This window comes from Acartia tonsa, chromosome 2 (assembly GCF_053477335.1).
Source record: "Acartia tonsa isolate MP-2025a chromosome 2, ASM5347733v1, whole genome shotgun sequence".
NCBI classification, from domain to species: Eukaryota; Metazoa; Arthropoda; class Copepoda; order Calanoida; family Acartiidae; genus Acartia; species Acartia tonsa.
This window is the reverse complement of record NC_137261.1, coordinates 7472098-7487595: the sequence shown is the minus strand read 5'-3', so window position 1 is coordinate 7487595 and position 15498 is coordinate 7472098. Positions and strand designations below refer to the sequence as shown.

The 15498-nt window shown below is 30.9% G+C and overlaps 1 protein-coding gene across 2 annotated transcripts in view; it reads right to left on the bottom strand.

The window, feature by feature from the left end:
- The window catches only part of LOC145335421 (tripartite motif-containing protein 2-like), a 184800-nt gene that overhangs the window by 52711 nt on the left and 116591 nt on the right, over positions 1-15498 (bottom strand). For both annotated transcript variants that reach the window (XM_080181175.1, XM_080181167.1), the window contains exon 2: positions 9808-9917. In XM_080181175.1, the coding sequence (XP_080037301.1) occupies positions 9808-9898 (91 nt within the window). In that variant the 5' untranslated portion in view covers positions 9899-9917. The remainder of the gene's footprint in view (positions 1-9807; positions 9918-15498) is intronic.

The window sequence follows — 15498 nt, the reverse complement described above, 5'->3', positions numbered from 1 at the left end:
CAGCAACTACCGGCTAGAACCGTTTGAAAACATTTTGGAGCAGAAAATAGTAGGTATTATGTGGAGATAGGTTTCGTGATGATTTGCATTGAAAATAGCCCAAAAAATGGCTAAACTGCTGTGCCGCCAGCTGTTAGTCGTTATTTTTCCAACTTTTTGTTCGATTTAGGGAAAACAGACCTACCAAGGATTACTCATGCAAAATTTTAGATCGAAATTCGAATTCTAAGTGCCATTTATACATTGATTACGAGATGGTTGCATTAACCCCCCCCCCCTTAGAAAGCTTCAATTAGCAAAATTTTTGCACAAAACTTGTATTTTCTATAAAAAAAATACCTAACACAAATATATAAGAGATTAATTTCCAGTGTTACAGGGATGGGCAAATGGAGATAAATAAACTCATTGTCTAAAGATCGCGTTGAAGATATGAACATAAGACTGTTGTCATAATATTTCAATTTATAAACGATTTTATTTACATACAAGTCTCTTTTATTTGATGCTATTAAGTCGACATAAACCAGAACAATTAAATAAACTGATACATTTTAAACAGGCCGATAAAATGATGTACATCCCCAATGATAATATTCATATTAAGTTATTTCTGCTATAGATTATAATTATTGGTTGAAACGTTAAAACACTCAATTTAATGAACAAAACAATCAAAATTATACAGGTCTCCAAGGTAGGTAAGTTAACAAATAAGAAAACGTTAGTATAAACTTTTGGGACTAGTGTAATAAACAGCCCAATGTATCCTCCCTCCTTGGTGATAACATTTTTTCAATAAAAATAATCGAAGTTTTTATTCACCTTTAAATATTGAGGTAGATTTATTTCTTTATTTACCTATGCCTGCATCCCTAAATAATTTCACATGGCGACGCGACGTTGGTTTGAATCTGGTTTTCAACCAGAAATTACTGGTTTAGTAAGTCTAAGAATAATTTGCGAATAAGTACGCAATAATTGTTATTTTTGCGTTTTTTAAGTGTGCAAAAATGATCATTTTCACGACATAACTTTATGGCTACTATTGTATTTACATAAGACTTTAAAAAGTGTCAGTTTAACAGAGCTGCAAATTAGGATTCTAATAGTATTTAATGTTAAGGTCATCATGTATACGCAAATACCAGGCAAATTTGCTGATGGAACTGCCAATCGTTGAAATGTAACCTACTAAATACAATCATTAAAATGATAAATTAACACAATAATTTTTGGTTTTCTATTGTTGAATTACCTACACATAATACAAATGATAAAAGTCTAAATTTTATGAAAACAGTTGTACTGCATTAATTGCACTACTTCTAATTGCTTTCATCCTTGTTACAGATAGGCAATTAGTCTCTTTCTATGCATCTTAAAGATGGACACACAAACATCTTGATTATTAGTACGCTGTACGTTAAGAAATAATATAATTCTTTTTTTGCATGCATATAATGCAAAGCATATTTAACTATAAGAATTTTTACTTTTTATATACAAAAAATAATTTTCAGTTTTTTTTTGTTGCTGAAAATTTCAAGTAACAATCAGTCGAAAACTCTTCAAATTGATTATTTTTCTTTTTATTTAGATCTATTAAATTTACTAATACTATTTTATTTTTTCTAACGTACAAATTGGATAAGTAAAGTATTAGTTTATCAACCATTTATAAGATGAATTTTGATGTCTGTGCAGACTCTTGAGAAAATTTCTGCCAGATTTCGCAGAAATTTTACATTTGCTACTCATTAAGATGAGGATGTCGTTGTCCAAAGTTAACGCAGATTTCATCTATAAGATATTTATATATATTTCTCCATTTAAGGTATTTCAATAGTCTTTATATAAAACATAACCATTAGTGAAGGAAATGATGGTAAAAAAAATCTAAACCTCTTTCGTAGCTCCATAAAGGGCAATAACCTAGTGAAGTGTTTTTATGAGCATCTGAATTACATGACAATTTAAAAATGTTATCAATTTTAATTTTATTAAATGTATAGTGGCTGCGCTACTAATAAGAGAAAACTAATGGTCTTTTCATCCTTCACAAACTCAAGAGGTTACCCTCCTTCCAGGGATGTGGATTCGAGCATTTTCTGTTCTTCTGTCAAAGTACATAAAAATATTTTGAATTAAATAATAAAATAATATGTTACATCCCACTTTCCTCTATTCTGATTATTTCCATCATCACTTGGTTTACTTGGCCTCTTGGAGCATCAACAGGGGAAAGGGGGGGTGGTTGCTGTACCACCCTCGGCTTCCAATAATTCATTTTTAATGTTATGTCCCCCCAACTAAAATAAAATGGGGGTAGGGGGGGTCGAAGTCAATCCCCACAACTTCACGTACCCCTAGAGGCCTAGTAACCGCTACTTTACAATATCCTAATGAAGTGTTTTTTGAGCATCTGAATTACATGACAATTTTCACTACTTTTCTAACTGCCACCTCCCTTACACTTCGAATAGAAAGCCCTTAGGAACTAGGGACGAAGCCAATAATTAATTCTGGATTAATTTAAACAGTGCATAACATAATTGACTCATAATTTAATCTTAATTTCTAGCTTTCTAAAGATCCGCACCCCTGGGTGAATCTGTAAAGAGAGAGTGGGTAATTGAGAAAGGAATTAAGGGCCACTGAAATTTTTAAATGGTTTTTAAATTTTAACAAGGAGGGATAGATATATGTGAGCATAGCATTATTTTTAATAGGACAATTCTATCCTCGACAAGCACAGCAACAATAAGATTAAAATGGGCAAACACCAGACAAAATATAAAAAAAAGTGCTATCACACAATTTATAATATAAGAATATATTTAATTTTAAAAAGCTTGTTATTCTGTAGGTATAGTTTGAACTATTTTATTTGAAAGATATATTTAAAAACATTTAAATTTTTAAATAACCCTTAATGGTAGCTATAATAACTAGGTAAATGTTATGGTTATTTAAAAATTTGAAATTCCTAAATTATATGTTTTGTGTGGTCATTTCTAGCCTAATTCTTAAGGGGATAATATGCATTACTTTTACATAAAAACTTTACAATAAAAAGCTTAATTTCTTAAGCACGACTTCTATATAAAAATTGTTGTAAAAAGCATATTTTAAGTAGAAGTTTAATAAGACTAGGATCATGGATGTCCATTTAAAAAATAAGAAAAATTAAGTCTATAAGCAGCGAAGCAAAAGCTAGCAACCAATTTTTTTTTAAAGCAGAATTATATTAACTTTCTTTGATTTAGTGAGTAAAGAACAGGCATTTTAAAGTTTTATAGTAGCTACATAAAAATTAAATTACAATTTCTGTCCAAATCCATGACAAAGAAATCAAATTGGACCCAAATCTACAATTACTACCTTAGACATTTAATTTTGAAAACAAGAATGATAATTTATTTAAGTGGTGGTGAATCTTTTAGAAACACCTATATTTTGATTCAACTGAACTGAAAGAAAGTGTTATAATGAAACTTAATTTATTGGTATTCAATTTTTAATTTGACTTAGTGGTTTTCTTACTAATTTTGTTTTTTGAAGGCCTAATTTATCCTACTATTATATAAAAAGCATTGATATTTCTACACTTGTATGTCGGACACTCTAAATTATAGATTAGCTACGCTACTAAAAAATCCTCTAGCCCTTGTAAGATTATAAGATGCAAAAAGCCAACTATTTTACAACTTTTTATCATAAAGTTAAAAAACTTGTAAAAAAAAACTATAGCCCATTTAAAGTTTAAATTGGTATAATTATACCTAACTTCCCCCCCGCAGTTTGTCGTCAAGTTACACTGAAGAAAAAAAAACACAAAAATCAAAATCAAATGAAGATAATTTAAATTAAAGATTAAAATTAGAACTGAAAATCCTTTTAAAAACAAACAAAAAACACATTTTTATTCAAGAAATATTATCAAAATTATAATTTTTAATAGTATTAATATAAGATTAAAGCATATTATTGCTGTAGTTGTGTGTGTGTTTGTGCGTATCTTTTTACCTACACTTGGCACAAAAACAAGTAAGAAAATGTCCAAGATTTTATTTGGCTACGCTTAACAACTGTACAAAAATAAGAGGAAGGGTTAAGGGAGGTAAGACAGTCAAAATTAGCCTTAAAAAGAGGAGGGGGAAATCTTAGATTGAGAATTTTAATTGGTTGAGTTCTAATCATAATTTAGTAAGCCAAATGTTGACTTTTAAATCCAATCTAATATTGAACACTAAGCTTAATAAAAGTAGTTGTGGCGTTCTTTTAGTCACCCATTCCTGAAAATGCAGACAATATTATGTTATACTGATTTGATAACAGCAAAACTTAACAGGGATAGGGAACTTAAAAGAGGTTTGATACATAAGTTTACGATTAGCAGTTAGGAAATTTGTTGTTTGTAGAGCTGCTACGTAATTAAAAGTGAAGATGTATTCTTGTCATGCTATGCTAACTTTTTTTTACACAATTCTTGTCTGTCAGGGAATAAGAATGGATGACCATATCAAGGATGATTTTATCCAATGTATAATGGTTGAATATATAAATGTCAGACAAGAAATAGATAATTTTCTTCTTATTGCATCCGAATTTTTTAAATGTTAAAATGTCAGTGTTAAAAAAGCACCAAATGAATCTTGGATTTAAAAATAAGTAAAGTTGCCATTAAAGAAAAGATTGCATACACTACCTAATAGTTTAGAAAAATAGAAAATAATAAAGCTATCCTTTGTCCGTGAACGTCTAGAGTTGAAATCAACTTAAATTGTTATTGCCGGCTGGGGACCAAACTTTTCACGTAGATTTTTTGTAGCGCAGCATCGCTACATTTGTTGGTACAGCCTGTACGTCAATCTGTTTACATCAAGAATATTTATAATTTAATCTAGCATTTACAGAAGGGAAACTCTTTTTTGATGATTTACAGAGAGAAATATTACGATTACATATAAATTAATCCACTACCTTTCTTCCCGATAATAGTCAGCTACCAAAGACTTTAATTTGGTTTAGATGTACAGTCTTATAGGGCATAATTATCCTTGTCAAAATGACACTCAATTAAATAAATTCTAACAGATTTAACAAAATAATGATAATTTTAGAAATTCCAAATTATTCCATTGAAAAGAAGTCAGCTTGAAGCAAAGGTACATTTAACATTGTAAGGTTAAGACAGCTTGTCATTAAAAATAAATTTCATTAAAACAGGTAGATAACATTTTCTTAGATATTTCTAATAGGTAATCTAAGCAATGTAAATTAAATGTCAATAAACAAGGAATTTACGATAATTGGAAGACCTACATTTGGATGGGCCCGAGATGTAGAGTTATATCCACAATTTTAAAAATTATAGAAAAAAATACAACAAAAAAATTTTCTTAAATTTATGAATAATATTTTACTTGTTATAAAACTTATTAAAGTTATGTGAAGAAATAGAAATAAATCAAAATATCATTATTACAAAATGTGAACAACACTTATGTTTTTAATTAATTTTCTAGATTAATTTAATCAAAAGACATTTATCATTTATTTTTATTTTATCCAGTGCAGACAAAAAAATATTTAATATTCTAAAATAATGATGAAATAATAATTTTACCCCTTCCCCCTCTCTATTCATTCTTCTATGTGACCTATTTATAATCTGCTAAATGTAAAGCTTCCCAGAAAATTGTAAGGTGATCGGTCTAGCCGTTATTGAGATTTTATCAACATGCAAAAAACTGGACTGTTTTAGTATATAGGATATCATTCTTTTAGAAGAAAAAAATTCCGGAGTCAAGAAAATTCTTTTAAAGTAGTTATAAATAGATAGTTTCTTTTCCTTCATTGTTGATTATTGTCGATAGTAAAATTAACCAGTTTGTCTCAAAAATGATTTTATCCAGTTTTTTAGAGTCCAGCAATTTTTCTTTTACAAAGCTGTACACTTTTCTTTTCATAAAATTTTGAATGCTATGCATTTAGACCCCTTTACCATGACATAACGAATCTATGAATATCACACTAATAATTCCAACTCAAGAATGATAAATTGATTCGGATATGAATAGCAATTAAAAATATTTTTTTCTTATTATTTAAGTGAAGATAAAGGTAAATTTGAGGATAGAGCCTTAAATAACAACTGCAATCATGACTCGTGGTACAATTATGAAATAAAGTTGCTGTTTTTATAAAGTAAATGTCTATAAATCATTGAACAAGGAAATAACAATTTAATATTGGCAGGACAGGTATAGGGACAGAAATTCAGCAATTTTAAACGCTTTGTAACAGATATTTGATTCGAAAATATTTCCAATATCAAACTGTTATGAATAAAAAGACTTTTCACTCCAGTGAATTTATTTTAAAGTTTACATTAAAACAGAATAAATATAAGGAAATTCAAGAAAATAAATTTTTTATTGACACCATTGCAATTTTGCAGAGATATGTCAACTGAAGGGATATTTAGGTTCATTTTGTTCATCCAGTAGGGGGGGGGGGGGGAGGGATGGAGTAAATGAAGTGGAAGAGAGGAATCGTTATTTTAGCCAGCTAAACATTTCCTAAATTAGAGAACATGATCATGTGATGTAAGATCCAAGTAATATTAAACCAATTCATTTATTTAACATTATTGCAGGAAAAATTATATTAATGCTGCTTTAATTTATAGCGATTTCTTTCAATTATATTTACCAGCGACTACAGACAGAATTTTACAAGTAACTAGAGCCCACTAAAACTACAATTTTATCTTTCTCCGCCTTATCCCTGTTTTCATGTTTGTATGCAGTGCCTGAAAAACTGGGCCTTAACACAACTGTTTGGTCGATATATTGATTTTCAGGCCTTTTTACCTCATATTTATAGTTTAACAAAATAAATTATTTTTATCAATGTAAATAAAATGAAAAGTACTTGAATAGAGTGAACCACATATTTTTTCCTGTTTATTGGTTGAAACTATACTTATAGGGCATATTTTTAAAAGAATTTCAATTTTCTACCACGTAGTTTTAAAAATATCAAGACTGAAATCGTAACTTTTACCTACACTAATTACACATTTATGGGCGTAACTCAAAAACTGCCTAGTAAAAGTTTTTTTTTTATTTCAAATATCTTCATGGCTAACCTATACATAATCAATCTACAAAAACATTTAAAGGTTCACTTCTACAAATACCCCCAACCGGTCAAATGCACTTTGTGCAACTATTAATTTGATAACTATCGCAGTTTTTTTTTATTTAAAATGTTAGTATGGCTACGCAACTTAACATAAACAACATCTTTGTTTTGCTAAATTTTGAAATCTAAGATGCTTAAAAACCACAAATTACCCAATCGATGGTTTAGGATTTCTTTATGATTATGCTTCATATTATTTCTAAGGAAAAATTATTAATTCAACCATATTATCTAAAGCGAAGATTCTCTGTTTATATACATTATCCGTAGGTCCAACATTGTTGATGGATAATAAACGCTTATTGTTTATAACTATGCTTCGTTGTTTAATCAAGTAAGTAAAATAGTAAGGTTTATATTTGTGCGTTATCTTACTAACCACTGAACCGATCGAGCTCTATATTTTAGGAAAGCCTTATATAAGTCAAGGAATGTTTTCAGGCTATTTAATTGTCCTATTTTTAGAAGCAAAGCTACTCTATAATAAGATTGTGTATGTAAGATCGACAGAAATAAAGGACAACTATGTAAATAAGAATCACAGAAGTGGATTTTTTAATGTTATAACTTTTTATTGTAAATCCTTTAAACTCTTCAGAATCAGAAAGTAGGCCATTGGGATGACAGTTTAAAGCCAATAAAATGCAGTTATGGTTTAGTTGTACGAGAATTCAAAAATAAAAAAAGTTATGGTTTTTATATATCAAGAACTGGAATTTGATATTTTTAATGATTTCATCTGTTTTATCCTTATGGCACAGAACCGGTTTTTATCCGGCGGAATTAAATCGGATTTGGAGCTACGATGAACAGTATTTTTTTAATTTGAATTTATTAATGATTCAAAAATTTGATTTAAAAAAAAATTATGATTAATATTCCTAGTACTGATGCTTATCGCCCTTGTAAAACACATTTTCCGTCTTTATTTGACTTATTTATGTAGTTAAACAGTCTCTTTTTGTGGTTATCCATTTTCAATTGGGCGGGTCCCCTACAACTTTTTATCTTTTCTTTATTGCTCAAAGAACTTTGAAGGGCTTTTGTTCTTTTTATCATGTATGTATTTTTAAGTTTGCTCAACTATTTACTTCTGGTAATTGATTTAAAAATTATGTTAATAGTTATTTATAATGATTTATTAGTATTTTAATTGAAAAAAAGATTATACAGCGCATTTGAAGATATGTTTCAGCTTAGGTTAGATAGGATTTGTCTAAGACTTTAAAATTGAGTCCTAAAAATATAAAATTATCATTTTATATTCCAGTTTTTGCCAAGATTGCATTACAAATAATCTGACCGAAATACAACCTTTATAATTAATTTATAAAAAAAAAGAAGCTTCGCATTATTGACATTAAGTACCTTAATGGAAAAGAAATTATTCCACAAAATTCAAGCATGAAAAATATACATATATTATCCATGCAGGGCCTAAATCCTAATATTTTTTTTCCACAGGCTAAATTTTTGATTGGGCACGCTTGAAATTCCTATAAAATCGCAATACTTTACAGACCATTTTTTTCTCATTTGTTGTTCACCTCTTGACCCCCACAATATTAAACATTGGTGTTCAGAGTATTCAACCAATAAATTAAAAAAATAAGAATAAAGTGGACTGAAACGAAATTTACTAATAAATATATTTCTAATTTACTGTATTTGGTCCCCAATTTTCAGTAAATTATATTATTAGTCTTGGGCAAAGTTTAAAATTTTGGTTTTAATATAATATTTAGGAAAGGGGCGAAGCAACTAGTAAACAAGGAACTAAACCATATTTTGACAAGACATTTTTTAATATTTCAAAGATTTGCTATCTTGTAATAACGCCCCAAAATAGGGAAAATTCAACATGTTTTTTTTCCCTGGACCTCTATGGGAAAAAAGGGTATTTGGGTGCAGTGTATAAAGGGGAGGGATATAATACATCTATTATCAATGCACAAGATTAAATATTTAAATTGGCTGAGAGAAAGAGAAATTTAAGGTATCTCATATATAAAATATAAAGTTAAATGTTTTCTATTAAATAGTTCTCAGGTAAAGATATTTGCTTGTCATGAAAGCTTCCTTTTAATCAAAATATATTCGTTGATTATCCAATGGTGTCTACCCCAATTAAAAAAAAAAAGTAAATTAAGCACAAGTTACATAAAAAGTCTATTTTTCAATAATCCCCAAAACACAATCTTTATATTCAAAGTTAAAAAAAAATAACCTGGGTATCTTAAAATTATAACCTTATAAGCAAAACAAAAAATCTAACAATTAACTTAATAAACAAGGATAAAAATACAAAACTAATTTAAGCAGTTGACTAAAATAAGCTTCCAAAAAATTGCACCTTTTTGAGAATTGGTCCTATTTGACTTAACCAACCTATAACATGTGCCTTCACTTCCGCAATCATCAAATCATCTGCGCTGTATAAAAAACATCAATTGTATTTATTTTGCAAATAGTAAGCAAGATGCGGTTAGGAAAATTGCGTAAGTGGAGGCACATCTAATTATATAGATTAGTTTTTGATACATAGGGTTAAACATTTTTGTACAACAACTGATAATGTAAATATGTACTTACAAAGACAAGTGCCACAGGTGAGGAAAGACTCGTTGAAATCCTCGTAGTTGATGGACACCGTCTCAACTAGAGTTGACGACATCTTCATCATTCCTTCTTGTGCTTCAACCCTGAAATAAATACAGGACTGTCAAAAGTTTGTCATAGACTGCAATGTTTTTCATGTATCCTAATATCAAAGAGATAGGATGTCTCTTTGTCTGTCTATATCTTAAGTAGGAATGGGACAAAAATCTACCCTATAACTGAGAAATATGAAAATAAAATAACCTAAAACCATCCCTCGATTAAGTTTCCTAAAAACTGGAGAATCATAATTGGTTCTGTTATATACCAGGAGTTATTAAAAACTTAAGCTTCTGCCAAAAAATCCTTCCTTCCTACTTTAAAAAATAGTTATAGAATAGAAAATGCTCTGGTCGAAATAAGGCGAATTAAGGGGTAGACGAAGATGAATCAAATGTATTACGAAGAAAAATTTAATCTTTCTGTTTTCGTTGATGAAAAAAAAACTTTCTGTGCGACATAAATGGATGTAGAATATACGTGGATATTATGACTGGGGGAATAATTGTCGCCAATTTAGGTTGCTAACATAAACGTTTATTGGTCAGTTTGTTTAGTAGGAGGGAATGGGATGGGGTAAAGGGAGTGGAAGTGGGAAATCGGTAATTTAGCCCGCTACAAGTTTTACTTTATTGGAGAACATGAAAATCTGATGTAAAATCCAAGTAATAATATATCCATAATCGCGTGTGTAAAGTAGAAAATTTAATTTTACAGTTAAATATTTGATATGATGTATATAAATGATGCTAATTTGCTGACAGCGCCAGTTTCAAAACAAAAAATTCTACACCAAGCAAGTCAATGATCTTTTACAATCTCACTTAGAGACAGACAAATTTTATGTCGTCATGTATTTCTCAGGCAAAAAGGAAGATTCATGTTTACATAGGTATTATATTTCTAAAAAGGTTTATGTTTTTTTTATATATATATTTTTTAGCGTTACATAGGTATATTTAATTAGGAAATATCCGTAAATCTTTTGATTTACAATATCAACAAAATACATTTGCGGACATGCAATAATCTAATTAATTCTTTTTAAGCAGTCGATTTTTGTATCTCTAAATGCCAGTGTAATAATGCATGTATGAGCTATACCAAAACTTTGCAAAGTGTGGGTTTGTTTCATTTGTACAGTCACAATATAAATGGAATTGTCAGATGACATGATCCCATGATATATAGAGGGTATTACTCTCTGCTTACGTAGTAGCCAAGGATAAGGGATGCCATGGTCCCATGATAAATAGAGGGTATTACTCTCTGCTTACGTAGTAGCCAAGGATAAGGGATGCCATGATCCCATGATATATAGAGGGTATTACTCTCTGCTTACGTAGTAGCCAAGGATAAGGGATGCCATGGTCCCATGATATATAGAGGGTATTACTCTCTGCTTACGTAGTACCCAAGGATAAGGGATGCCATGGTCCCATGATATATAGAGGGTATTACTCTCTGCTTACGTAGTAGCCAAGGATAAAGGATGCCATGGTCCCATGATATATACAGGGTATTACTCTCTGCTTACGTAGTAGCCAAGGATAAGGGATGCCATGGTCCCATGATAAATAGAGGGTATTACTCTCTGCTTACGTAATACCCAAGGATATGGGATGCCATGGTCCCATGATATATAGAGGGTATTACTCTCTGCTTACGTAGTAGCCAAGGATAAGGGATGCCATGGTCCTATGATAAATAGAGGGTATTACTCTCTGATTACGTAGTAGCCAAGGATAAGGGATGACATGATCCCATGATAAATAGAGAGTATTACTCTCTGCTTACGTAGTAGCCAAGGATAAGGGATGCCATGGTCCCATGATATATAGAGGGTATTGCTCTCTGATTACGTAGTAGCCAAGGATAAGGGATGCCATGGTCCCATGATATATAAAGGGTATTGCTCTCTGATTACGTAGTAGCCAAGGATAAGGGATGCCATGGTCCCATAATATATAAAGGGTATTACTCTCTGCTTACGTAGTAGCCAAGGATAAGGGATGCCATGGTCCCATGATATATAGAGGGTATTACTCTCTGCTTGCATAGTAGCCAAGGATAAGGGATGCCATGGTCCCATGATAAATAGAGGGTATTACTCTCTGCTTACGTAGTAGCCAAGAATAAGGGATGACATGGTCCCATGATATATAGAGGGTATTACTCTCTGCTTATGTAGTAGCCAAGGATAAGGAATGCCATGGTCCCATGATATATAGAGGGTATTACTCTCTGCTTACATAGTAGCCAAGGATAAGGAATGACGTGATCCCATGATACATAGAGGGTATTACTCTCTGCTTACGTAGTAGCCAAGGATAAGGGATTCCATGGTCCCATGATATATAGAGGGTATTACTCTCTGCTTACGTAGTAGCCAAGGATAAGGGATGCCATGGTCCCATGATATATAGAGGGTATTACTCTCTGCTTACGTAGTAGCCAAGGATAAGGGATTCCATGGTCCCATGATATATAGAGGGTATTACTCTCTGCTTCTGTAGTTGCCAAGGATAAGGGATTCCATGGTCCCATGATATATAGAGGGTATTACTCTCTTCTTCTGTAGTTGCCAAGGATAAGGGATGCCATGGTCCATGATATATAGAGGGTATTACTCTCTGCTTACGTAGTAGCCAAGGATAAGGAATGCTATAGTCCTATGATATATAGAGGGTATTACTCTCTGCTTACGTAGTAGCCAAGGATAAGGAATGCTATAGTCCCATGATAACTAGAGGGTATTACTCTCTGCTTGCATAGTAGCCAAGGATAAGGTATGCCAAACCAATAAAACCTTAAATTATTTTTGTTAAATCTTAAAGACACCTTTGGTGACCAGATATTTTTGAATTTAGATAGCAAGGAGCTTTTTATTTTGAGGAAATAATATAAGGTTTTTCAAAGGTCTGAGGGGGGTAATCTAATGTATATTTAAAAATTTTAGGGGATAAAATGAGGGGTTTCAAAGTTTAAGTGTGGTAAACAACCCTTTACCCTCCGCCCCCCTTGGACATCTACGTTTGATTGGCTGTAGTGTATAAACTTTTCTACAACGATCTCAATCTACATAAGGAGTAATTTTGTTCATCACAAATGGGAATAAAAATAATTTATGATAAGAAAATATGTTATTATTTATCTGTAATCCTTGGTTATCTCATGCTGTGACGTAGTTTCAGGCCCAGACATAAGAAATCCTTTCACAGCATTGGATATACAATATACGTGGATATTATGACAGTGAATAAATTGTCGTAAATTTAGGTTGCTAACATGGACATCACATATTGGTCAGTTCGATCATTTAGTAGGAGAGGAGGGGTGTAAATGGGGGGAGGTCGTTATTTTAGCCAGCTACAAGTTTCACTTTATTATAATCTAGCGTAAGATCCAAGTAATAATAAATCTATTTTCACAGCAACACACACATACACAAAAACAAACACTCAAAAACACGCACACATAAAATTAAACAGTTTAACAAACACACAGAAGTACCAATATCGCATAAACTAAAGTACAATTTGACATAAACATTCTACAAAATTGCAAATTAAAGTTTTTTAGATTTATATCTATTTCTCTTTTTTTAGTATCGGGGCTATTCTATAACTATGGTTAACTGCTAGTAATTGTCAACTATTACTAGCGGCTACAACTATAGTCTCTGGGGGCATCTTAACTTTTGGAGGGACACTAAAAAGCTAAAACCTACTCATAAAGGTTCCCTAAAGTGATATAACCTCATTCGAACTAACTGACGAAAAACCTTAATAGTATTTTTGTGGCGTGTTTGTTTGTGTGAGATAGAGCTAAATTGTGTATATTTACTTTCCTTTCTGCGCTACTTATCAATCATTATCCTTATTTTCGTTCTATTCCATATAAATTCTATGTCAACTGAACGGATTCTTACCGACTTTAGAAAATAAGACTTGAAAGGATTTGTCACAATAAATTATACATTTCGTTTTTTTTCTACTCATCAATTTACTTTGTCTGTCTATCCTTGATAAGATAGTAGAAACAAGAAACCATTCTTCTTTTCTATAAAGTAGTTGGTCTTATTTGTACCTTAAGATCTCGATAACCACTAATTCTGCAATAAAGAGTGATAACTAATATGCATAGGTCAAGGATGGTTTAAGGCAAATTTATTCCTAAATTAAAGTCAAATGTTGGTTTCAGACTATTTTATTGACCCTTCATCATTACATTTAAATTATCTTCATTGGTATTAAAGAGTCAGTTTATACACCCCTGAATATAATTCCCTGCCTTCTTATCTTATTAATTAAGTTATGCTGATTATTATTCAGTATCTAGGTAATCAAATTAATCACAAGTACAATTATGTACATGGTAATGATTTCATTGGGGTACAGTCCCTTTCGTGGCAACGCCCCTTAAGGGGCGATTCTTTGTATTTTCACAATAGCTTTTCTCCTATTTTTAGCCCCTATAACCTATAATACCCTATAATATAACCTAACATAACCTAACAAAAGCCATTTTAAAAATACGACGAAATGGTACTATACCCTATCATAAAATTAAAGATAGGGGAACAAGGATGACAACATCCATAAAAGCGAAGCACTGAAACGGTAGGACAAACGGACATTAACACTTGTATAGTGTTAGAACTTAATTATCATAATATAAATTTATAAGAGTCAAAGCAAAATTGTAAGTAAATTTGTTGTTAAACTGCTTGATACAGGATAATTTTTATGGACATACTTACATTTGTATATTACTAAAGGAATCACCATGCAAAATTTGAAATCGATAGGACAATTCTAACATGCCTAAATTAACGGAAAAAGCTATCCGTTACGGACGTACGGACGGACCGACCCTAATTATAGAAAAGCTTCGCTTTTAAAAATGCATAAGTGATCTAAAAAATTGGGAATGTACATAAAATATTAGAAAATGTACTAAAACTGTTAATACAGTACAGGATATAAAGATGCAGATAGAATATTTGAAGGGTAGCTACGCTACTGATAATGTAGTCAGTCCGTGTTATCTCTTATTGATTTCTAATTCAGAGAAATACATACATACAAACATATATGTATGTATAATTTCCCTAATAAACAAATATTACATGAAAATCAACAGCTTTTAAAGACAATTTCTTTCAGTAGAGTTTATTGTTTACTTTTTCGTTTTAATTTTTCTTACACTGGCGGCTGCGCCCTTAGATGAAGTTTATTTGAGAAGGGGGAGGAGGAAAAAACAGATTGATGACAACTATACCAATACCTTAATCTAGACATAAAATAGCCTAAAACTATCCTGTGGTTAGCGGGATCTTTAAAAAACTAAAAAAATTTCAACTTTATATAAAAAGCTTGAACTATTTTATATATATTAATTGACATTAAATTATCATCTAAAATAAATAATTGAGCTCTGCTATAAAAAATGATTTGATGACACACATAAAATTGGATAATGACATGAGCGTCTTGTCACCAACACGTCAATTAGAGACACTTTTTCTTTTCAATTCCCTCTTTTATTAGGAGCAATGGATATATTATTACTTGGATCCTACGCCAGATTTTCATGGTTTTTAATAAAGTGAAACTTGCAGCG